The 22,618-nt window shown below is 56.9% G+C and overlaps 5 protein-coding genes across 7 annotated transcripts in view; 4 read left to right on the top strand and 1 right to left on the bottom strand.

Moving 5' to 3' along the window:
* LOC104640441 (cytochrome P450 1A4-like) overlaps positions 1-22,618 on the top strand; it is an 87,803-nt gene that overhangs the window by 2,406 nt on the left and 62,779 nt on the right. The window lies entirely within an intron of this gene.
* RPP25 (ribonuclease P/MRP subunit p25) lies at positions 4,045-5,723 on the top strand. Its single transcript, XM_010301665.2, has one exon. It carries the CDS (start codon positions 4,389-4,391, stop codon positions 5,034-5,036), a length of 648 nt encoding a protein of 215 aa, XP_010299967.1. The 5' UTR covers positions 4,045-4,388; the 3' UTR covers positions 5,037-5,723.
* On the top strand, positions 7,451-13,288 carry COX5A (cytochrome c oxidase subunit 5A). The gene is made up of 5 exons (XM_075764150.1): positions 7,451-7,738; positions 10,174-10,290; positions 11,270-11,391; positions 12,610-12,732; positions 13,123-13,288. The coding sequence occupies exons 1-4, from the start codon at positions 7,498-7,500 to the stop codon at positions 12,721-12,723; spliced, it is 594 nt and encodes a 197-aa protein (XP_075620265.1). The 5' UTR covers positions 7,451-7,497; the 3' UTR covers positions 12,724-12,732; positions 13,123-13,288.
* On the top strand, positions 14,052-18,965 carry FAM219B (family with sequence similarity 219 member B). Of its 2 annotated transcripts, none has more exons than XM_075764152.1 (6): positions 14,052-14,130; positions 16,326-16,428; positions 16,707-16,797; positions 17,248-17,325; positions 17,551-17,599; positions 17,756-18,965. In XM_075764152.1, exons 1-6 carry the CDS (start codon positions 14,071-14,073, stop codon positions 17,909-17,911), a joined length of 537 nt encoding a protein of 178 aa, XP_075620267.1. In that variant the 5' UTR covers positions 14,052-14,070; the 3' UTR covers positions 17,912-18,965. The 2 variants fall into 2 exon arrangements, with proteins under 2 accessions (XP_075620267.1, XP_075620266.1); XM_075764151.1 differs by having other exon boundaries at positions 17,753-18,965.
* MPI (mannose phosphate isomerase) lies at positions 19,263-22,616 on the bottom strand. Of its 2 annotated transcripts, XM_075764690.1 has the most exons (8): positions 22,213-22,616; positions 21,844-21,971; positions 21,395-21,595; positions 21,150-21,291; positions 20,817-20,999; positions 20,516-20,689; positions 20,170-20,378; positions 19,263-20,054 (listed from the first exon to the last, which is right to left on the bottom strand). In XM_075764690.1, the coding sequence occupies exons 1-8, from the start codon at positions 22,226-22,228 to the stop codon at positions 19,836-19,838; spliced, it is 1,272 nt and encodes a 423-aa protein (XP_075620805.1). In that variant the 5' UTR covers positions 22,229-22,616; the 3' UTR covers positions 19,263-19,835. The 2 variants fall into 2 exon arrangements, with proteins under 2 accessions (XP_075620805.1, XP_075620804.1); XM_075764689.1 differs by lacking the exon at positions 22,213-22,616 and having other exon boundaries at positions 19,716-20,054; positions 21,844-21,993.

The raw sequence follows: 22,618 nt of genomic DNA, 5'->3' as shown, positions 1-22,618 counted from the left end.
TTTCTCTTATCTAGATGTGCTCCATACCTAGTTCTTTGCCTCCTCAGGTCCCCCAGCACCTTCTCATCTCATTGAGGCTTCAGAGATGGCCAACTGCAGAGCTGTTCCTCACCCTCAGCACCATCAGGTTTCCATCTGCCTGCAGGTTTTAGAAGAAGAGAAGTTCAGAAGTGAAATGGATGCGTGCTCCCCTTGCTCATGGGGGATGTCTGCAGAGCCAAGCAATAACACAAGGCCAGGGTAAAAACATTGCTGCCCATCCCACACTACCTGATGAGGTTCAGCCAGGAGTCCAGTCCCACCAGTAACTCTACAGCAAGCAGAACAGGTTCAAAGCCAAGCTATAAAAATCAACCTGTAGGTCAGGTCTAAGGTCAACCTATGAGCTAGAACTCAGCCTAACAAAAACCACACCTAAAGACAGCTACAGCTAACCTAGAGACTAGCCACAACACAGCTCAGACCAGGACTAAGGCCCCTGGGCTGAGCTTAAATAGAGTTCCTGGGCCATGGGCGGGATGTGGGTGGGGAGTCCCAGGTGGGGCTGGTCAGGACCACTGGGGTTTATTAATGCCCTCAGGGCCCTCACAAGATTTCCCTGCTCCTGGTGCTGGAGCTTTGCAAAGGTACTTGTTCTAGAAAAGGGTTTTTTGTGTTTTTTTTTTTTTTTTTCTATTGCTAGCTCAAAATGAGGATTGACTTGAGCTCTACTATTTTCTTTTTGTGGTAAGAACAAGGGGTTTCTCCTGCTAGCTCAGTTATTGGGGAGCTGGTGCTACCCTAGGGTGTTCCTAGGGTTCCTCTGGCATCCTGAGAGAGCCCCTGCACCTAGGGTCACATCTTCTAGGGGCCGGTCCTGGGAAGCAGCAGCTCCCAGCCCCTAGTTAGGATCAGGGCAGGGGGATCCCTACAGCTGCAGCACCCCGAGGGTCTATCTGCACCCTCTCACCCAGGACTGCAATCAGCTTGGGCATCAGCCTGCTGCTGAGTGCAATGTGATGAGTGCCTGAGACCTGAGCTGGGCCGATGTGACGCAGAGATGGATGGCGGCACTGCGACTTTCCTTGTATCGGATGCTTCAATTTTCCGACCTGCTCCCATGCAGGGCCACCTCAGATGAAAGAAAATATAGAGAGGGCAGGTGGAGGACAGGGGCTCAGGTTACTGCTCCTTTCCAGCTGCCGTGCTCTCTGTTAGCAACATGTTTCTAGGGGGGTTTTCTCCCTTTTCCAGCTTTGGCTGGGGCTGCTGCCACCTCCGTCTCTGTGCCATTCCCTGCAGCTCTCTTCATCTCCACTTCCAGCCTTCCTCGCTCAGCTCCTCTGCCACGCGGCCCTTCCAAGCTCACACCTCCTGCAGGGTTGGGGCCAGACAAGAGGGTCCTGCCGGGATGGGGGACCCCTAGCCCTGTGGGGTGCTGGCAGCCCCTGGTGCTGGGAGGTGGGATGCTCAGAGAGAAACTAATGGGGAAAGGGAAGAAGAAACTGGTCCCTGTGTCCCACTGTGACCAGAATGGATGCTCAGGGAGGACAGACAGATGTGTAATTGCTTTATTCCTATTTTTTTCTCCATTTCTGCCTTTACTATCTGCCTCTTCTCCATTTTAAATGACTCCCTATCCTCTTTTTCCAGTGGTTTTCTCCTGGTCCCCCCACGGTTGGGGCTGTCTGTGCCTTTGTGTCCCCCCCATCCCTGCTCTCCTCCCTCTCCCACCCTGCTGTTTGCTGCGGCAGAGCTTATTTCAGCTATTCCTTCACTTGGAATAACCGATCCACTCTGTTGTCCTCCAACAAATAAGCTGACAGGCTAATGAATGGCTTCAGATGGTAATTAGCAATGGAGTTGCTAATAATGAATTTCATTTACATTTTAAGCACTGCAAAGGAAAAGCAAGACCCTGTCATTACTGTCCCCCCTGCTGCAGCCTTTGCCTTGGTGGGGGGAGTGAGCCCTTTGAGGGAGAAAGGCTTGGCTGTGATTGCTCCTTATCCGCTTCCATTTCAGAGGCTGCAATGAGCAGAGTTTGTTAAGCAGCAATTAGAGGCCGGGGAGAAGAAGCTACTGCTGCTTCTATCACCCGATGGGCAGGGAAGGTACCCCGATGCCACCAAAAAATGGGCCACGGGTGGTAGGAGCTGGGCCCGTGCCAGGAAAGAAGGGCTGGCTGGTTCAGCCGGCACCAGGGATTCACCTGGCTGCAGGCTCAGCTCCGAGTAGCCCTGGCTCGCCTGGAGCCCCAGTGCTGCTGGCCCTGGGTGGCCACATCACCTTCCTGTGCTGCTGTTGGCACACTTGAACAATGACTCGGAGGGATTTCTCGGCTCCCTCAATCGTGTATGCTCTGTGAACGGTTGCTAAAATCCTTCTCAATTATTTTCCTAGAGTTTTAGCATCTTCCGAAGGCAGCAATTACCCCGAGAGACTTAAGCCGTCCCTGCCTGCCCAAGGATGGAGCTGAGCACCTTCTGCAAGGGTGCCACGAACAGTCATCGAGTGGAAAAGGGGGGAAAAAACGATGTTGTTTTGTCTCCTACGAGCGAGGGATTCATGGTGGAAACACAGCGACTAGGCATGCTTGCTACCGCAGAGCGCCGGGCGGGACTTGGGGGATGATCAAAGCCTGAATCTACTGCCAGGTGTCGGAGGTGAGCATGGGACCGTTGTGTGCCCTGCCTCAAGTTTCCCCGTTCTGTGCCAAAGGCACCTCATGGGGAAAAGATGTTCCCATCCCCTCGGGTTTTCCAGCACAGCACTGCTCTTAGATTGAGCATCCTGCATCCCACACCGGTGAGGCACCGGTGCTGTCCTGCCATCACTCACAGACCCCCCAGGACCCTGATCAGGTGATCAGATCCCCACAGAAAGCTGCTTGGGGGACCACAGGGATGCAGGGGTTTGCCCTGACCAGGAGGGTATGGCCACATCCTGCCTTCACCTCCACAGGCATCAGATCGATTGATTTATTTATGTATTTTTTCAAGCCCTGCTCAGAGTGAAAACAATCCAGGGGCCTCCAGAGAGCGATAAGATTTGACTGCAAGTCAATACTCGGCATGTCTTTCCACTGTGCAATGATCCCCTGGCCAGCGGGGCGGGAGTCTGGGGGTGCTGGGGGCGGGCAGGGGACAGGCAGGTGACAGGGGCAGGCAGAGGGCCAGCCTGGGGCAGGGACATGGCCTCTGCCCAGGGAAGGGAGTGGGGGCAGAAAGATCTTCTGGCCTGCAATAGGTATTTCCTGGGATGTAAATAGGGGGGTGACCCTGTGGGAGGCAGCTCTGTGTTGAGGGTGTGGAGATGAGCGAGGGACAGGGGCTGGGAGAGCAGCGGGGAGAGGGAGGGAGGGAGGAAGGAGAGAAATCACCCGTGAAAATCTGCTCTGCTGTGACATCTGCTCCTTGGGGCTTTTGGGATGGGGAGAGGTTTTCCTGCGGGCAGAGCCAGGCTGTGGGGTATCGGGGGGGAGCAGAGCCCCAGCACACTCAGTGCATGCCACAGCCAGGCACAGCCGCGATGCCATCTGCCAGGGTTTCTCCTGGCTGCGGGTTTCAGGAGATTCTCTGATGGCTAATAAGAGTTGAACTCAGGCTTTCCCAAAGTACCTCCTCCATCTCCGTGCCGTCCCTCGGTGCTGCCCGGCTGGGACTCCTCATCCCCCTGGGGATGCTGCCGGGGAGGAGGCAGGCAGGCCGGCTGCCCACACTCTGCTGACATTCGCAGTTAGCACTTGGCGTCCTTGAGCGGAGCAAGCACCGAGAGAGGGGACTAGGTTCTCTTTAAGGGGGCAGGACTCCGCGAGCATCATGAAGGCAAGAGTGAGCTACTCTCTCTGCCTTCCACCTTCCCCTCTCCCCTTCCCTGCCTGCTGCTTTCCTGCCTGCATGCTCCCAGCTGGGGACTCAGGCTCCCTGCTCTACCCTTCGCCTTTCCGGGCTCTCAGGGGTGAAGGCAGGGTGCTGGGATGGGAGGCTGAGGGAGGGGAGGAGGAGGAGGGGAGGAAGGGGAGGGAGAGGGGGAGGATCTGCTAATTACACAAAACAGCTCTGGGGGCTGCTGAAGTCCAGAATGAAGCAAAGAGCAGCAGAAGCGAGTGCTGCAGTGGGAGCGGAGGAGCCCAAGCATCACCGAGAGCCGGAGGCAGCCGCCGTCCCTGCTGGGAGTGACGGGGGCACGCAGGGGATCCTGCAGGCGCGTCCCCACCGCGGGACAGCCTCCAGCACGGCCACCAAGCCTGCTACCCGCTCCTCTGCAGCCAGCCCCGGGCGAGGAGAGGGGAAGGGGCTGGTGGTCCCAGGGACAGAGGGTTAAACTCAGTCCTCCTGTGGGAGTCAGCCCTGCTATGGTCGTGGGAGACTAGGAGCCCAAGCGGATCTGTCGGGAAGAGGTGAAGGATGGCTGCTGAAGGAGAGAGAGCCAAGCCCATCACCCAGTCCAGGATGGAGAACTTCCGAAAGGTGAGGACGTCAGAGGAGGAGAGCCCGTTACCCTTCCCCGACCTGCCCCCAGACGTGGTAGAGATGAAAGTGAAGGAGGGCAGCAAGATCAGGAACCTGATGAACTTTGCCATGGCCCAGATGGAACTGAAGGGCAGTCGGCAGATCGTCTTCAGTGGTTGCGGCAGGGCGGTCACCAAGACCATCACCTGCGTGGAGATCATGAAGCGGAAGCTGGGAGGTCTTCACCAGGTCACCAAGGTACGCTACAAAACCGTGCTGGAGGTCTGGGAGAACCAGGACCCCTTGCCCGGTGGCCCAGCACAGAACCTGACCGTTCACAAGAACGTCCCCTCCATCTGCATCCTCCTCTCCCGAGATCCCCTAGATCCCAACCAGACGGGCTACCAGCCCCCAGAGCCCCGGCACGGGTTGGGGATGCAGCTCGGTGAGGCAGAAGACGCATCCAGCTCTTCCACCAAGGGGCTGAAGCGGCCCCTGCCACCTCCCTGTGAGGAGCTGCTGACCAAGAAGTTGCAGGTACAGGTACCCAACAGCCCGAGGGGCTCGGGGACCATGGACTGCCAGCCAGAGTGCCACCACTGACCCCACCACCTCCTGCCCTGACCAGCCATACGCCGGGTATATAGGCAGTATATGCCCTCTATATAGGCAGGAGATTGTATGCTGGAGAAACTCCAGGGTTTGGGGGGTTTTTTAGCTGCTTTGCTGTGGATAAAGGCAGTGCTGCGCTTGCTCTGGGGTCATGGGTGTGCTGCAGGCTCCCCCCGACGTGCTGCCGCTGCTCCAGGTGACCCCCTTGCTGCTGGTGGGGGTACCACGTCCCCACATTTGGGGTGAGGGTGAAAGGGTTAAACCTGCCAGCCCTTAGTTATGGGCCTGAAGCAGAGGGGGGAACATGTTGGGGGGAACTGCTGACTCTGCAATCAGCCACCCAGAGGCAACGCCACCATTTCTGCAGTGACTCCCACAGAGCCGGAGCACCCGTGGCCAATCACCGAGGGGTGCCGGGACCGGGGAAGGCGGCCGCACATCATCGCTCCCCATGGCGATGTCTCAGCCATCAGGAGAGACTGTTTTGCCTCCAGCTTGTTGGAGTAATATCTTCATTATCAAAACTGCTGCGATTGTACCTGGTGAGGAGCTGTCAGGTTTATTAATGCCAGGCTCGGTGCCATGATTCATCCCGAATAAAACATACAAATAAGCAGAACAGTCCCCCACTTCTGCGGGACAGCAGAAGAAAATAAAACAACCCTTTGTCTCACCGCATCAGATATTGAGGTCGTTGCTCTCCCGGAGGTGTATGTACAGTCTGGAGCCGGGGTGAAGCCCTCATGTCGGGGGCCAGGGGGTGGTGGGTTGTCGGTGTGGCTGGACATGGTGCCTGGCGTACGAGCGGGAGGTTTTGGGGTCGTGGGCTGCGTCCCTGGGAAAGCCCTTCAGAGCAAAATCTCTGCTTCTTCCAGGGCTAAAATGAAATGAATGGAAAATAAAAGCTCTTTAAAAACAGTTAAAACATGTCTGGGGGTGGGGGGGATGGACAATGACATCTTGGCTACAGACTGCGGGACTGCCACTGAGCCAGGATAAGGAGATCCTAGCCAAATCCTGTCCCAAGGGGAGATAGGATGGGGACCAGTTCTTCCTACATGCCCTGGCAGCAGCCTGCCCTGGGCATCTCAGGGTGAATTAAATCTGTATTAATGAGTGTACCCTTCCTGAAAGCCAGCCAGGAGGGATGCTCTGGCTGCAGCCATGTTATTTCCCTGCCCCACATTCCCTTTTGTCCAGGGCTTTCCTCAGCTGGGAGCTGGAATGAAAGGACTGAGGAGGAGGAGGAGGAAGCAGGGGGCTGTTTTGTCTGGCGATGACCTTGTTATCTCCCTTGGCAGACAGCTGCTCCTCTGGGCCGGAGGCTTGTGCTTATCTGCCCTGCTGCAGATTGATTCGCTTCACCGATCTGCTGCTGTGTAGTTGAATGTTAATTTCCAATTGTTACTTTTTTATATAATGAGTATTTTTTGCGGGTTTGGGGCTTTGGGCTCCGTCCTGCCCAGCGATGGCTTTTCCCAGGCTCCCCTCTCAGGTGCAGACACTGTTCAGGTTCAACCCTCTGTCCCACACGAGGGGAACACCTTGTACGGGCTCCTACCCCAAAACGTACTAAAAATCGTGTGAATAAATAAAACCCTCCATAACCACTCTGATCGGAGCCTAAAGACTGTCATGGTTGCGCAGCTGGGAACCAACTGCCCTTATTTTTAATTGATTTTATACGCAACCAATTTCCAGTCTTGGAGGCAACAGGAGCCTGGGGATTCTGCACTCCTCGCTTTGCTGGCTATGGACCAAGGATTTGAAAAACGGTCAACAAAAATAATTACTGCCTGTAACCCAAAATATGAAGCATTTAAAATAGCACGATGGCATCTGGCTCCACAGGGCCCTAAGGGGACACGGTGAGCAATATTATCACGACCATCTTGTGGCAAAGAACCATTTTGGGGGTTGTGAGCCCGGCCGTGTCCCTCGTGGTGGCCTTTGGAGGCTGAAGGCAGCGCCCTGCGGTCAGGGTCTCTGAGGCTTGGGGACAAGGGTGTGATGGCGGCTGCCTTGCCAGGTGCCAGAGCCACAGAAAGCCTCGGAGAGCTGCTGGATGCTGTGGCCAGAGCCAGGCTGCGTCCTATTTTCCCCTAACTCACTGGGAAGAAGTCAAGTTATCCCTTCTCAGAGCTGGGGACAAGCAGCGATCGCAAGCAGGGAGCAGGAAGGGCCCCCATCGCTTCCCTGCGGCGCAGATCCGTGAGGGGCCGTACCTCCTTCAGCACAGCTAGCGGCGCTGCCAAGCCGCAGAGCGACCACCAGGCCACCCCAGACGCCAACCCGACGCCACTCCGAACTGCCTCTCCCGAGGCGGCAGAGCCGGACAGCGCCCTCCCCTCCCTCCCCTTCCCCGCCACAAAATGGCGGCCGCCACCTCCCCGCAGCCGCCGCTCTGAGCCCCGCCCCTTGCAGCCTTCCCGCCCTCACGCGGCGGCGCCGTATGTCCCCGCGGCGCCGCCGTAGCCGCCGCCTCTTCCCCCCGCCCCGCCACCGCCCGCAGCGCGCGCCGTCCGGTGTCGCGAGCGAGCGAGCGGCGCGCGCCCCCGCCGCCCGGTGCTTCCCTCCTTCCCTCCTTCTTTCCTTCCTTCCTTCCTTCCCCGCCGCCATGCTGCCTGCCGCCGCCGCCATCCTCCGCCGTTGCACCGTCTCCGGCTTCCGAGCCGTCGTCCGCCGACCCGCAGGTGAGCGGTGGCCCGTTGTCTTTTCCGTTTGTTCCCACCCCGGTTCGGTTCGGTTCGGTTCGGTCCCGAGAGACCTGACTCCGGTAAGCGCTCGGCGGCGGGGTCGGTGGCTCCTTGTCCTTGTAATGACCCGCCGGCGTCACTCGAGGGCAGGCCGCGCCTGCGGCCTAGCGCACACCGCCTCCGCCGGGCCCGCCGGCTCCCTCCGCCTTCCCCCTCCCGGTGCCCACCGTTACCGGCCTCTTGCGGGGCGCCGGGCCCTTTGCCGGGGCTGTAGCGGGAGGGGGGGGGAGCCGGCGGTGCTTTCCCCGGGCCTCCCGCGAAGGTGACATTGACGGAGGTCGGCGGTGACCTCCGCAGCCGGGAAGCTCGGCCCGGGGGACACGGACACACCGAGCCTTCCCCCGGCCCCGGGGGGGGGAGCAGCCCTGCCTCTGCCCTCCTCTGGTTTCGCTTATTAACGCCTCAATTAATAGGAGGAGGAAGAAAAGCAGCCGCAGCCAGGCGCTGACCAGGAAACCGGAGTGAAAATACCGAGCCAGCGGAGAAGACGGTGCCTGTGCAGCTCAATTAATAACTAATTAACAGACAGCTGTGCTGTCTAAACAGCTCCGAGACCCGTGTGTGCCTCTCCTGCAGCAGGCCTGAATGAAACGCTCGCCGTAGGGAGTGGATAAAGTCATAAATGGTGGTCGTTCGGTTTGCACGCTGGGATTTCCAGGATACTCCTCAAAACCCTTATCTATTTTTTTTAGCTCCATTACAATTCTTTACTCGCAGCGCCTTCGTACTCCTGCTGAGCCCTGGCCGCTCGTTTCCCTCGCTTCTCGGGGCCTTTGCTAACGAGCGGGCTCCATGTTCTTCGTCTCCCAGGTCTTGTATTACAACCGCCCCGCGTTACACTCCTGACCCCGTTCGCCTTTCCCGGCGCCCTCGGGGCTTTGCCTTTCGGTAAAAAAATAGGGGTTTTTCCACTTAAATACGGCATTGGAGAACTTTTCTCGGTTTTTCTCAAACTGAGATTTGTTCTTTCTCTGTAGGATTTGCTTTGCGTTTAGAGGAAAAATAGTATCCTCCCCCCAAAACGACCAGCGTCTGCGGGTTTTTGAGCAGTGTCCCTCCCTGCCTGGGCACAGGAACGTTTAGGGATTTAGAGATTTAGCCTTTTGAGAGGAGCGCTCGCGCTCCGAGCTCGGCTACGCGTGTGATTTCTTGGAGAAAGCAGGGTCAAAGATCTCTTTTGGAGCTGGGAAGGGAGAATCTCCCTACAAAAGAATATTATGATTCTGTCTTGGCCTCTCATTTACTTCCCCTTACCTAGTTAAGAAGATAAAATATTTTCATGGTTTGGGATGCATTGCATAAACTAGAATTACAGCTGAAACGCTGAACCACGTTAAATTGAGTTAAAAATCTGGATTGCGTTCTGATTAGGCTGTCGTTTAACGAGGCTGCAGACATTCCTTGAAATTGTTGTGGTTGGTTCCGTTATTTTACGTAGGATTAGGATGCTGCTCGCTGCGATCTTCAAAGTAGAAAAGCAGATCTGGCAACGATGCAAAAACACAACCGGGCTGGGGGGAAGTGTGTTTCCTTTTCGCTCAAACTTTGTAGTCGGTCGGCGTGAGCGGTTCGTGCTAGGTTAAGAAAGGAAAAAAACGACTGGGTATATCTGATTTCCTCTGAAGCGGAGCTTCGAACTGGCGAGGTTATTTTCCGCGGATTCCTAAACCCGCTTTGGCCCGAGCCTTCGTCAGCTCTGAGCTTGCGGTGGAATCGAAGACCTGCAGCTCGTTGCTGTCGAGTCATCCGTCGCAGTCAGTCTGTTGGTGGGGCAATCTGCTTTTCCTGGATTACAAAATCGGTTCTGAAGCAATTTCAGGAGTTGTCTGTAGTGGGAGCTTGCTCTGGAATAAACCGGTGTATTCATCTTGAGTGGGTAATGTAAAACAAATAGGATAGAGGGGTTTATTTCTGGGAGGAACGCCACCGGAAAACTGATTTGTGTAGCTAAACTCGCTGCACGGACGCGTCCCGTGGTTTTGAGAAGGGTTGAACGTGGGGAACAGAACAACTGCGCTACTCTGGAGTGTCTGTTGATGAAGTAATGGCTACGTGACCTTGGTCTGGCTTGCTTGGCTCTGGGAAGAGGGAAAAAAATCCCTGTATCTTACAGAAACAGGGATGCCAGAAAGCTGCTCTTAAGGAACGCTTTGGAAGCGTGATTTAGAACCGAAAATACACACTTTGCCACAAAACAGCCGACCGATGTTTAATAAACTCTGTTCATCCAGTGCTTATCCAGGCTGAGGACTGATCCAGACTAACTGTAGGGAGTGAAATATATATTTTTATGGCTTTTGGTCTCTCGGTCAGGACTGAAGTACAGTTATTTTCTGTTTGCTCAAAGCCTCTTCCTTTCTTTCTGCCTTCAGCTGTACTGCAAGCCCGCTGCTACTCTCACGGGTCACAAGAATCAGATGAAGAATTTGATGCTCGCTGGGTGACGTATTTCAACAAGCCAGATATTGACGCCTGGGAGCTCAGGAAAGGTACGTTGAACGAAAAGGGAAGGGTAACGTGGAGTAAATATAACTGCTTTGTAAGAGTTTTGTGACCGGAAATGACAACTTGGTTTTACTTTGCTGTCAGAGAGCAAAAATAGTGAAAACTGGGAGTTTGGTGTAGGAGAGCGATCCGGTAAATACCCAGTGGGGGTATTTATTTTCTTTATCTCTTCTGAGTCGTCTGGCTGCGCCGTGCGTGCCTGCGGTTGGCGTGCTGCTCTTCCTCAGCCCTGGCGCCTCACCAACCAAGCAAGCGGGTCGGAAGGAACCACGGCGTGCAGAATGAGGGAGAATGGGGGTACGAGGCAAGGCAGGAGTCCGGGCTTTGTCAGTTTTAGTGCCTCGGAATATGCAATTTAACACCTGGATGAGAGGGAAAGCGGATTTGAGCTCAGCTGTTGCTTAGTGAGTTAACCACGCGCGTTTTACTTTGGACTTTGACTTAATGGCTTGGCCGTAACTCACTGTCTTCAGTTGTTGTTTGCCGTGGAGTTGCCAGCTCCTGTTAAAATACCCCAATTAGAGTGTGTAACCGTGTTTCCGTAACAGCCAGAAGGATTGTTTCAGCATCACCTGGATGGCTCCCTTGGAAAGGAAAGGACTAGACAGCAGCTCGAGTTCTAGTTTCATTAAACCTGCAGGAACGAAGTCATTTGGATTTCTTAACGATTCCGTAACTGACGTGCTGCAGCACAGACACTGACTCCTTTTGGGAGCGTGGATGAAACCGGATGAAATGTTAAAATCTGCAACAGTGAGAGGGAGAAGAGCAAAAGAAAACCCTTGGCCGGGTGTGTCCGTCCCTAAAATAGCAGCGACGATTGTACTCAGCTTCTAATGGCGACTGGTGGTGTGGCAATACTTAATTCTTGCAGGAGGTGGAGCAAAATAACGCCAACAGGTTCCTTTTGATAACGTGATGAGCTGATGCCCGGTTCCTCTTGGTGTTTCCTTATATTCGCAGGCATAAACACGCTTGTGGGTTATGACCTTGTTCCGGAACCAAAAATCATCGATGCGGCTCTGAGGGCGTGCAGACGGTTAAATGATTTTGCCAGTGCCGTCCGCATCTTAGAAGTTGTAAAGGTGAGTGGAATGGCAGCGTAACTGCCGTGTTCGCGTCGCTGAGAGACCAAAGAGTTTTCTTCTTGCCTTGCTGGTAGTGGTGCAAAGGCGAACAGCTATTTCCTGCTGCCAGAATCAATAGCTTCGTTTATGAGCACGTGCTCGGTGGCTTGAAATAATTATTTTGAGGTAAGAGTATTCAACAGCACGGCTTCACGAGTGTAACGTTCCTAACAGTCATATTTTCCTTTCCTGATGCTGACTCTGGTGGGAAAATCTTTAAGGATTTTTCTTCCTTTAATTAATTACTAGAAATATCTCAAGCAAAGGCAGCTTACTGGCTTCTGAGCTGGCTGGGAGTAGTAACTCAGCTGCGTAGGCTTGAAAAAACAACATAAACCAGCACCTTGAAACCTGAGTCCAGCCTTCACCTGACGGGGAGTTAAACTAGGAGGCAGGAGTTCTTCATTTCAGTCGCAGAAGCCAGCAGCCGTGCTCTTCCAACTGGTTTTTGCCACAACTGAGGAGGACTGGCGTGGAGGTCTTTTGCTGCTAGCTGGTGAAAAACGCCTGCTTCAAACTCTACTCCGCGATCAGCTGCTTCTCGGGTCGCTGTTTCTGCGTTCTTCTGTAGAACTGAAACTCTTCCACTGGTTTTAGGGATGTAAGACCAAGGGAAGAATCTTTATGTGTTTTTCTTATTTCTCTTTTTTTTTTTTTTTCTGGTTCCCCACCGTGCAGGGGACAAGTCAGTTCATCAGCACTTGCGTACAAATTTACGGTCTTCCTGGAGTCCTGCTGAAATATTATTCAGGAGTGATGTTTTTTCCCTTAATATTGAAGCCAGTTACATTTTTCTCTCGGGTTTGCCCAAAAGCTGATCTTATTTTTTCCCCCCTTTTACCGATCGGATACCACCTTCAAGCCGTAAGCGGTCTTCGGGCTGGTTTGCGAAACATCCCTCGTTCGAGGAGCCTCGTAGTTGTGTGTGATGCGATACACGCGTCGCATCAGTTAACACTTGACACCATTCCCTCACTTAAGAATAATCTACAAATCCCCCGGAGGGGAGTTCAGGATTATTCTGGGATGCTTTGCAGCCACGGTTAGTTGGCGGGAGGAATTTCCAGTCTAGGTGTACACGAGTTTTGGTGTAGGATGAAGCTCCGAACCCGACCGGTGTACGGCGGAGCTCGACGACAGCTTGCTGTCCGAATAACGCCATTCCTTTTCATCTAGGACAAGGCAGGACCTCACAAGGAAATCTATCCTTACGTTATCCAGGAACTTAGACCAACTTTGAGTGAACTGGGAATCTCCACTCCGGAGGAACTGGGCCTGGACAAAGCATAAACTGTATCGGTAAGGGATGCCGTCGCTTCCGAGAGTCCGAGAATATCCATTAGCCTGGACGGATCATTTCCGGAGCGGTGTGTGAAATATTTGATCCTGATCGCAGTGGCATCAAGTCTAGGAAAACCACTTGTCTTACTGCCTTTTTAGAGCCAAACTGAGTAATTTTGAAGCTGGAAAACAGCTAAAATGAAGGTGGATTAAAATGGCGTGGTGCAAGGGGGGGGTACTGAGCTGGGCTGGGGAAGCGGTAACTGCGTTTTGGGGGCTGAGCGTGATTAAACTGGGCTTTGAGAGTAAAAGCGAGCGATGGAAATAACTCATTTGAGACCCCAGGGGAGCTTGGTGGAGCTACTGGGCTGCTGCTTTAATGGCTTTTCTGTTCTTTTTCTGTTCCAGGTGCATTACTCGAGCATTTTGCTGATGCTACCTGATTGTACGCGGTCGCCCGGAGACACAAACGTTTAAAATATTACCTTTTATTTGCCAGAACTTCTTCCTTTATTGAGTCACAATGTAGGCGATGCGAAGTTGGACCTAATAAAGGAAAAAATAGTTTGACTGATGTGGTGGCTCGTGCGATTTATTATTTGGGGTTTGGTTTTGTTGTTTTTTTTTTTAATGGGGAAAAGGAAGAAACAAACTGGAAACGTGCTCTTCTTAAGCGAGTATGTGGAAGAGCTTAAAAATAATTATTTTGCTTGGCAAAGCCGGTGTCCGTGGCCTTGCCCGAGCGCCGTCGGGAAGGGAAAGGTAAGGATGCGTCTGGGGGGGGCACAGCGACCTCCTGGCACGGAGGGATTTGGGGAGGAGGAGGAGGAGGAGGAAGGCTGACACGAACCTCCCTGCCCGTGCAGACGCCGGATGAGGACGGGGCTTAACGCAGCCTGCTCGTGGCAGGGCTGGGAAGCGTTTCGGGGATGGGTGGTGCTCCGGACAGTCGGTTTTCCGCCTCTGTTCTGGAACAGGGGGGGCTTGTGGCAAAAAAAAAAAGGGAGGAAAAGTGGAATTATTTTGGGTTATTTTATATTTTCCTCCGCTGGAAAAAGGGAATTTTTCAGAGGAAAAAAAAAATTTAGGCAGAGAAGGGGTTCCTCGTTGCGCAGGGGCGCGGCTGTCGCGGCTGTCGCGGCTGTCGCGGCTGTCGCGGCTGTCGCGGCTGTCGCGGCTGTCGCGGCTGTCGCGGCTGTCGCGGCTGTCGCGGCTGTCGCGGCTGTCGCGGCTGTGTAGCCCGCCGTGCGCATGCGCGGCGAAGGGGCGCGCCACTTTCCCCGCCTCCCATTGGTTGAACCCCGCCGCCTCGCCCTGCCATTGGTGGGCGGCGCGGAGGCGGGGCGTCGGGCGGCCATGGCGACGGGCGGCGGCGATCCGGCTGCGAGCGGAACCGGCGGGCGGCGGGGGCCGGGGGTACGTGAGGGGCCGGGGGGGCGTGGGGTGTATGGGGCACTATAGGGTACGTGCGGGGAGGGTACAGGGCTGGGGGGTGTGCGGGGCACCACAGGGTGCGTACATGGGGTGTACGGGGCGGTGTAGGGTATGTGCATGGAGAGTATAGGGCGGTATAGGGTATGTGCATGGAGGGTATAGGGCTGGGGGTGTGTATGGGGCAGTATAGGGTATGTACATGGAGGGTATAGGGCTGGGGGGGTGTATGGGGCAGTATAGGGTATGTACATGGAGGGTATAGGGCTGGGGGTGTGTATGGGGCGGTATAGGGTATGTACATGGAGGGTATAGGGTATGTGCATGGAGGGTATAGGGCGGTATAGGGTACGTGCATGGAGGGTATAGGGCTAGGGGGGTGTATGGGGCAGTATAGGGTATGTACATGGAGGGTATAGGGCTAGGGGGGGTGTATGGGGCAGTATAGGGTACGTACATGGAGAGTATAGGGCTGGGGGGTGTATGGGGCGGTATAGGGTATGTACATGGAGGGTATAGGGCAGTATAGGGTACGTGCATGGAGGGTATAGGGCTAGCAGGGTGTATGGGGCATATAGGGTATGTGCATGGAGAGTATAGGGCGGTATAGGGTACGTACATGGAGGGTATAGGGCTGGGGGGGTGTATGGGGCAGTATAGGGTATGTACATGGAGGCTATAGGGCTAGGGGGGTGTATGGGGCAGTATAGGGTATGTACATGGAGGCTATAGGGCGGTATAGGGTACGTGCATGGAGGGTATGGGGCAGTATAGGGTACGTACATGGAGGGTATAGGGCTGGGGGGGTGTATGGGGCGGTATAGGGTATGTACGCGGAGGGTATAGGGGGGTATAGGGTATGTGCATGGAGGGTATAGGGCTGGGGGGGTGTATGGGGCAGTATAGGGTATGTACGTGGAGAGTATAGGGCTGGGGGGTGTATGGGGCAGTATAGGGTATGTACATGGGGTATACAGGGCAGTATAGGGTATGTGCATGGAGGGTATAGGGCTGGGGGAGGTATGGGGTGTGTGTATGGAGGCTATAGGGCTGGGGGGTGTATGGGGCAGTATAGGGTATGTATGTGGAGGCTATAGGGCTGGGGGAGGTATGGGGTGTGTGTATGGAGGCTATAGGGCTGGGGGCTATGGGGCAGTATAGGGTATATGCAGCGTGGGGGTGGGCTGGGGCAGTATAGGCTAACATATGGGGGGCAGTGCAGGGTATGTGCATAGGGGACAGCCTGGGGTGTACGTAGGGGGGCACAGGGCTGGGGCCGGCATAGGGCTGGGCCATACGCGCCGGGGGCTGTATGGGGGGTACAGCACCTACAGCGGGATGCGGGGGCGCGGGCAGCACTTGGCTGCCTGCCCGGTTCACCCCGCAGGCTCGAGCCGCCCCAGCTCCCCGCGCACGGAGTTATTCCCGCGTGTAAGGCTCTGCCCTGCTAATTCCGGCTTAAGACGCTGCCGCTAATCCTGGTTGCGCTCCCATCGCCACCCCGGGTCCTCTGCCTCGGCTCCTCGTTAACCGGTTCCTCTAATTCCCCGTCCCTCCCTCACCGACTCTCTCCCCGTTTCCTGCTTTTTTTTCTCCTCGATTTTCTTCAGTAATTATGACATTTTCGAACTTTTTTTCTGCCCGTTGGCGTTCAGCAGCGCCGGCTCTCCTCGACGATAAAAGCTTTACAGACAGGGGAGGCTTTTCCTTAAAGCCCTGCCTCTCAGACCTGATTATACGACACCGCTTCTGTTTTAACGACGCGGGTTTATCGTTGCGCGGGGAGAAAAGGCTCAAAAACTGCGGAGAAATGAAAAGAAAGCATCCTTATGTTTTATTTGGTGAACCTGCTAGTTAAATCTCCTCCGTCGCGTCATCGCCTGAGTGTTATTGGGGTTCGGCACGCGAAGAAACTGCCGGTTGCTGTTTGCGTTTTTAATTTAGCGTCGCCGTTCCCAAATAAGCCTTTCATCTGCTAATAGATCTGCTTATTCCTTTGCTGCTCCCCGGCCGCAGGGCTGGGGAGGACGAGAGGAGGAGCCGTTCCCTCCCAGCTCTCCCCCGCTGATGACTCCGGTTTACTTCATCCCCTTTAGATCCTACTAAATTATGGAGGTTTGGGGTTTTTTTTGTTTGGTTTGTTTTTTGGGTTTGGTTTTTTTGTTGTTTTTTTTTTTTAGCTGATTCGGGCTGCGAGCAAGAGGCTGAACAAGGCGATGGATGCGGTGGAGAAAAGGGGACCGTATATCATGAGCAAGCCTTCCTCCGTTCACGCCAAGCTCCGTAAGCGATGCTCGGTGGCGTCCCAGGGACTCTGCCGGGATTCGGGGAGACATCTGCGCCCCTCGCCTAGGGCAGGAGTAACCGAAAGCCTTTTTATTCCTTGGTGGGATAAAACCATTTAAAAAAAACCCCGTAAAAACCCCAAACCACTGCAACACCCACACGCTCTCCTTAGAACCGACCTGCAATACCTCCCCCTCCCCAAAAAAACCAAAAAAAAGACGACCTTTGGGGAGCGCTGGGGTATTTTTAGCTCTGCCCCTGTGCTTGGCTTGCAGAGAGGCAGCGCGAGCTGGCGAAGGCAGCGCTGCGAAGGCAGGGGCTGCTGGGGGGACCCACGTCGCACCACCCGAACCCGGCGGCTAAAAGGTCCGATCCCGGTTTTTTTTGGTTGGGTTTTTTTGGGGTTTTTTGGGGGGGGTTTTATTTTTTCCCGAGGTGTATTTTTCACGTTCCTTGGGGAGACTGAGAAACTCGGAAGGTTAAGAATTTGGGACCTTAGTCTGCTGGCTCTGTTGCGGCCAGCAAGCGTCTGATATAATAAAAAAAATAGAATTTTTCCTGCAAAAGTTGGGATTTGCTCTACGAGGGGCCGCGCTGCTGCTTCTCTTTATTTTGAGGATGGTTTGGTGTTAAGGATTTAATCGGGGAGCCGAGATGGAGTTTATTTTTAAATGGTGGTGGCCCTGGACGATGCCTGGGTGGGAAGGGACGTTGGGGACAAGGATTTTTGCCCCGGCTCCTCGGTCCCTGGGCTCTGTGGTTGCATTTTCCCACCCAAATTCCTGGGGTTGGGCTCGTTCTTCTGCTTTCCCGCAGGTCGGTGAAGTTTAACAAGGGCTACGCGGCGCTCAGCCAGACGGCGGATGAGAACCTGGTCTCCCTCGATTCGGACAGGTGGGAACTGGGGGGATAGCCCAGGATTTTTCGGGGTGGTGGGGGGGGGATTGATTCACCTTGTCACTTGTAGAGCAGCGAAACGCTCATGTTGTCCCAAATTTAACAAATCCCTTGGGGTTACGCTGCCGGCTCCCTTCCCCTGCCCTCGGAGATTCCCGTGTCTGCATCCCGAGCAAAGGTGCCGCTTCCCAGCTGGCTCTGACCCTTTCCTTCTTCTCTTAGCGACGGGGAGCCGGGATCCAGATGTTCCTCGGGCTACTCCTCCGCCGAGGCAAGTCCAGGGGTTCGGCTTCGACGGCGCGGTCCCCACGGGTTCCCTCGTCCCCGTTCCGCTCGGCGGCTGTACGCCCTGCCCTTTGCAAGCCCCGGGACCTAAATTTGAACTAAACTGGGCCTAATTTGAACCAGCTCCTCCCCACCCCAGCAGGTGAACCAGGACCTGAGCCGGCAGCTGCTGCAGGATGGGTACCACCTCGACGAGGTCCCCGATGACGAAGATCTGGATCTCATCCCCCCGAAACCCGTCACCTCTTCTTCTTGCCCCTGTTGTTTTGGAGATTCTCTCTCCTGCGTGATCCAGTAGACGCCGCTCGGCTGGGATCGTGCAAGAAAAGGTCAAAATCCAGCACTTTCTTTGTCCCGTGGGATGGCCGTCGGTGTCCGCGTCCCGCGCCGGGATGGTGACGCAGGGACCGAACGCTGCTGCGATGCCACTTGTGGTGCGCGGTGGCAACCAACCAACCCACCCACCCACCCCAGAGGACTTTTCCTTTCACTTACCAATATCAGGGAGAGGTGGCAGGGTGACGTTTGGGTGGCCCGGATGGGACCCGTCACCTGGTGAGGCAGGGAGGGAGGAAGGAGCGGCAGAGCCCGGGCACCTCCATGGAGGTACGAAGGGAAAGGAGGAGTTGGGAGACCCAGCAGCAAATCCTCTTCGGTTTGCCCGACCTCCTCTTTTCCTCCTTTAATCAGCTGCGTCGAGGATTAGGACCCGGCCTCGCACACGGGCTGCCCTCCCTCGCTAAGAGGTGGTTGGTGGTGGGGTCGAACTCCTCAGAGACCCCGTTTCTATTTATTTTAGCTTTAGTCCCCCCTTCTCCCTGGCAGGCTGAGCCCAAGCCAGCGAGGTCGGGGTCAGCGCTGGCCGGCGGAGAGCTGCTTCATTTAATTGCAATTAATTACTGCCAGGTTTCCTCCTCCCAAAACCTGGGCTGACCTGAACCAAAGATGGATAAGATGGGGGGGGAACCCCAACGGAGCAGATTGGGGCGGGCTGCTGACCTCCCAGCCTCCCCGGGGACCCCCGACGTCCGTCGGTTCTGGGTTTGGAGCTAATGGCTCGATCCGGGTTCTCCTCAAAGCTGCTTTGATGCAGGCGAGGGGCAGCGCGGCCCCCCGCCTCGTGTCAGCTCTGCGGATTTGGGGCGACCGGGGCATCTACCTGCTGTGAACCTTAAAAGCTGCCTTAAATCACGGTCCTGCTCTACTAGAGGACAATCAGGTTCTTATAAAGAAACGTTATTTACATATTTGATGTCTAGAGAGCTGAACTGTTTTGTTTCGGGGTTTGGTTTTGGGGTTTTTTTTGTATTTTCCTTGTTGAAGGAAGCACTCAATAAACTGGATCTCATTACTGGGAGCGTGGATTGGTGCTGTGGCAGAGGGCTGAGCCCCACTCCCCCCCCAGCAGCCCCGCTCGGGACGGCTCCTTCCCCGACCCGACGCGTTTTCAGAGCAATCCCGTTTCCCTCATCACGTTTTTCCCTGTTTCCCCGGGCTGATGCTGCCGCAGGGCGATAAGGGCAAGGTCGGAGCGGGCGGGAGGCGGGGGGATGCCGGAGCTGCCCCCAGCTTCTGGTCCCCAAGCCCTGCAAACACCACGGCTTCTTCCCCATCCTCCTCCTCCCTCTACCACGCTGCCCTACACCGAGGACAAAGTCACCACTTTATTCACAGCACCGGAGGCTCTCCGGTTCCATCCCCCTGCCAAGCGGCCCCCATTTTTTTTACAGCCGGGGAAGGGGGCGACGTGGCTCAGAGGACTACCTGCCACGGGCCAGGCTCGGGGAAGAGCCCGCCGGGCACCCAGGAGCAGCAGAAAGCCTCAGCATCACATTTGCGGGGGGGAAACCAGCAGCTCCTAGAAGCCGGGCAGAGATGCTCAAGACCCGGGGTGCAGACCTCAGGCCTCCCTGCTGCTTCTCGGCGAGAAGGAAGAGGAGAGGGAGGGGGAAAAAATAAAAAAAAAATAAAAGGAGTCGCCGTACGGCGTTAGCAGCACCCAGAGGGGATAACGCTACGGGGACGTGGCCGCGAGGGGAGATGCTCTCGCTCCGCGCCACCTCCGGGGAGTCGGTTCGTGGAATTGTTCTCTACGCGTCGGGTACGGGCTCTTTCGGGGGTTTAATAGACGGAGGGGAAACTTCCAAGCGAGATGACTTTGCTCAGGCCAGTTTCTATCTACTCGAACGTTGAGCGACGGGGGGAAGCGTCCCGGGTCCCGCTCAGAGGAGGCAGCAGGCTCGGAAGAGCAGCATCCCGTCCGGCGAGGAGAGGTGGAGGGAGATGCTCTCGTTGGCGGAGATGAAGAGCACGGAGCCGCGGCGCAGAGTCATTTCGGAGGCCGCTGCCGTGGAGGTGCCCACGGCCGTCCCTTGGATCACCAGCAAGATGCTGGCAGAGTCCACGGCGGAGACGAGGTACAGCTTGATGGCGGGGGGGATCTGCAACGCAAAAGGTCGCCGCGGCTCGAGTCTCCCCCGGCTTTCCTTCTCTTTGGAGAGGGTGGGTGGGGGGGGGGGTCATCCCCGTTCCCAGCCCGTCCCCGTCCTCGCTCACCTCTATCCTCATGATGGCGAAGTCTGGCACGGGCGGGTCGTAGAGGTAGACGCTGGGGTCGAGCTGGCTCTGCGCGGCCGGGAAGATCTTGGAGCTGCTGGGCGCCGGCGTGTAGTTGAGCATCTCGCACAAGGTGAGGACGTCGATGAATTTGGGGGTGAGCCCGGCGCGCACCGTGTTATCCGAACACGCCATGCACTCCACGCAGTCTGCGGGGACGAGGCGGTGCTGTCAGCCCATCCGCCCGTCCCGGGGTGCAGGGGGGGGGGTCCAACTTGGTGCAGGAGAGCGTGGCCACCCTTGGCGGGGGACAGTCCCTGCGAGGAAAGCCCACCGAGATGCTCACCTCCGTGCAGGTAGGCGTGGGGCTCGTTGGCTCCCAGGAACATGGCTTCCCCCGGCTCCAGCCTCACCAGGTTGAGGAAATAAATGGTGAAGCAGCCGATGTCCCCCGGGTACTGGGAGTGCAGCCGCAGCAGCAGCTCCCCGTTGCTCCCCGACGTGTCCTTCCCCTCCGCCGCTGCGTGGGCAGAGACCAGGCGTAACGCTGAGGGGGGCGTCCCCTCTCCTCCCCTAAAGGCAGCCCCCCCTTCCCCCCCAAAAAAAAAACGCTCCAGGGGGGCCGCCGGCGGGCAGGGGGGACCCACCTTCCTGGGAGATCCTCTTCACCAGCATGTTCAGCTGGTCGACGAAGAACTTCTTCTCGCTCTTCATCAGGCGGGTGAAGCAGACGCGGAGGGCTGCCGAGACTCCCCGGGGGTCGTCGCTCCCGCTGCGTTCCAGTTGTTCCGCCGCCACCTCCCCGATCAGCGCCCGCAGCTCGGGGACGGCTGCCGGGGTGGCCGGCGCAAGTCATCCCCGGTGACCACCGGCCACGGGCGAGCCCAGCGCCCCCATCCCGAGGTACCGCAGCCACCGTCCCCGCCCCGAAGGTGGCATCGGGGTCCGACCTCGCGACCGCCCTCCCTCGCCATCCTTACTCTGGAGGAAGGAGACGATCTCCTCCACCGGCCGAAAGCCGCACAAGCCTTCGAAGGGGGTGAGAGCGACGGCCATTTCGGGCTTGTGGTTGGCGTCGGGGTAGTGCTCGGGGAACTGGGCGTGCAGCTTCGCCGCCAGCTCCTGGAAGAAGCCGGGGCCAGGCGGGGGAGCTGGGTGACCTCCCCAGGGACACGGGATCCGGCCGGGGCATCCGTCCCCGCCTCGCCCCGGGGTTCTTCCCTACCTTGTTGGGGTGCGCCTGGATGGAGAGGGCGGTGTTGACCGACAGCACCTTGAAGAGGAAGGGCAGGCGACCCTGGAAGGCGTCCTTCACCTTGGCCCCCAGGCAGGCGGGGTTGTCGGCGATCCACCGGCCCAACGTCTTTTGGGGGATGCGGTTATCCCGGATGACGGCGTCGCCCCGGGGGTGCGCACCCATCCAGAGCTGCGGGAGACAGACAGACAGACGGACGGACGGACCCAACGGGGATGACTTGGGCTTTTCCGGAGGCTCCTTGGCCCCAGAGTCGATCGATGCGGCCACGGGGGGCTGAGTCACGCCGGGCTTCTCCTCTCCTCCTCCCCCGGTGGGGGGCTATAGGGGACAGGCGGGGGATCCGCATCCCTCCCCGAGCCGGTTGGGACGGACGCGGGGATGGACGGGACGGGACGGACGCGCGGCTGAGCACTCACCTCCGCGTAGGGCTGGTCGGGCTGGATGCGGACCAGGGGGTCGCTGCTGACCAGCAGCTTGGCCACCTCGCTCTGCAGCCCCAGTTTCCCCCAGGAATAGCTCTGCACGGCGCAGGACAGGGGGAACACTGCGGGAGGGAAGGCGGACATTGGGGAGGGGGTGCAGAAATAACCCTCTCCCCAAAAACACCCCCCCCCCAGCACCCCGGTTATGAGCCAGGTAGCCCCAAGCCCTGCGGATGTACATTGAGGGGGAGCGTAAAGCATCATATAGGGGTTTGGGGGGGGGTGCGGTGTGTCCCACGCGAGGGTCCCCATCCCCACGGGGGTGCCCCCCTCCTCCCCGCTCCCCCGCCGGGGCCCGCTCACCGCGGATGTCCGCCATGGCACGGCAGGGCAGGGCAGGCCGGGAGCCGTAGTCCCAACGGCGGCGGCTCCGGCGGCGGTACCGCCTCTCCCGGCCGGGGCGGGGCGACCCCTATGCGCACCCTATAGATGCCATAGGGGAGAGCGGGAGGGGGCTGTGAAGGCGCCGGTCACCGGCCCCGGCACCGCCCGCACGAACCTCTGCGGGGGCTATAGGGGATATTCTATGCGTGATATTCTACAGGGGGTATTATTCTATAGGGGATATTCTACAGGGGATATTCTACGGGTGACATTCTATAGGGGACATTCTATAGGGGGCGGGACATGGGCCCTACAGGGGCACCCCCCGCAGGACCCGGCCCCCTCAGCCCCCCCGCAGAGGCCGCTCTATAGGTGCCCCCCCCCG

This window comes from Balearica regulorum, chromosome 12 (assembly GCF_011004875.1).
Source record: "Balearica regulorum gibbericeps isolate bBalReg1 chromosome 12, bBalReg1.pri, whole genome shotgun sequence".
NCBI lineage: Eukaryota > Metazoa > Chordata > Aves > Gruiformes > Gruidae > Balearica > Balearica regulorum.
Note: the sequence above shows the minus strand (reverse complement) of the source record. Positions and strands in the feature narration are given on the sequence as shown.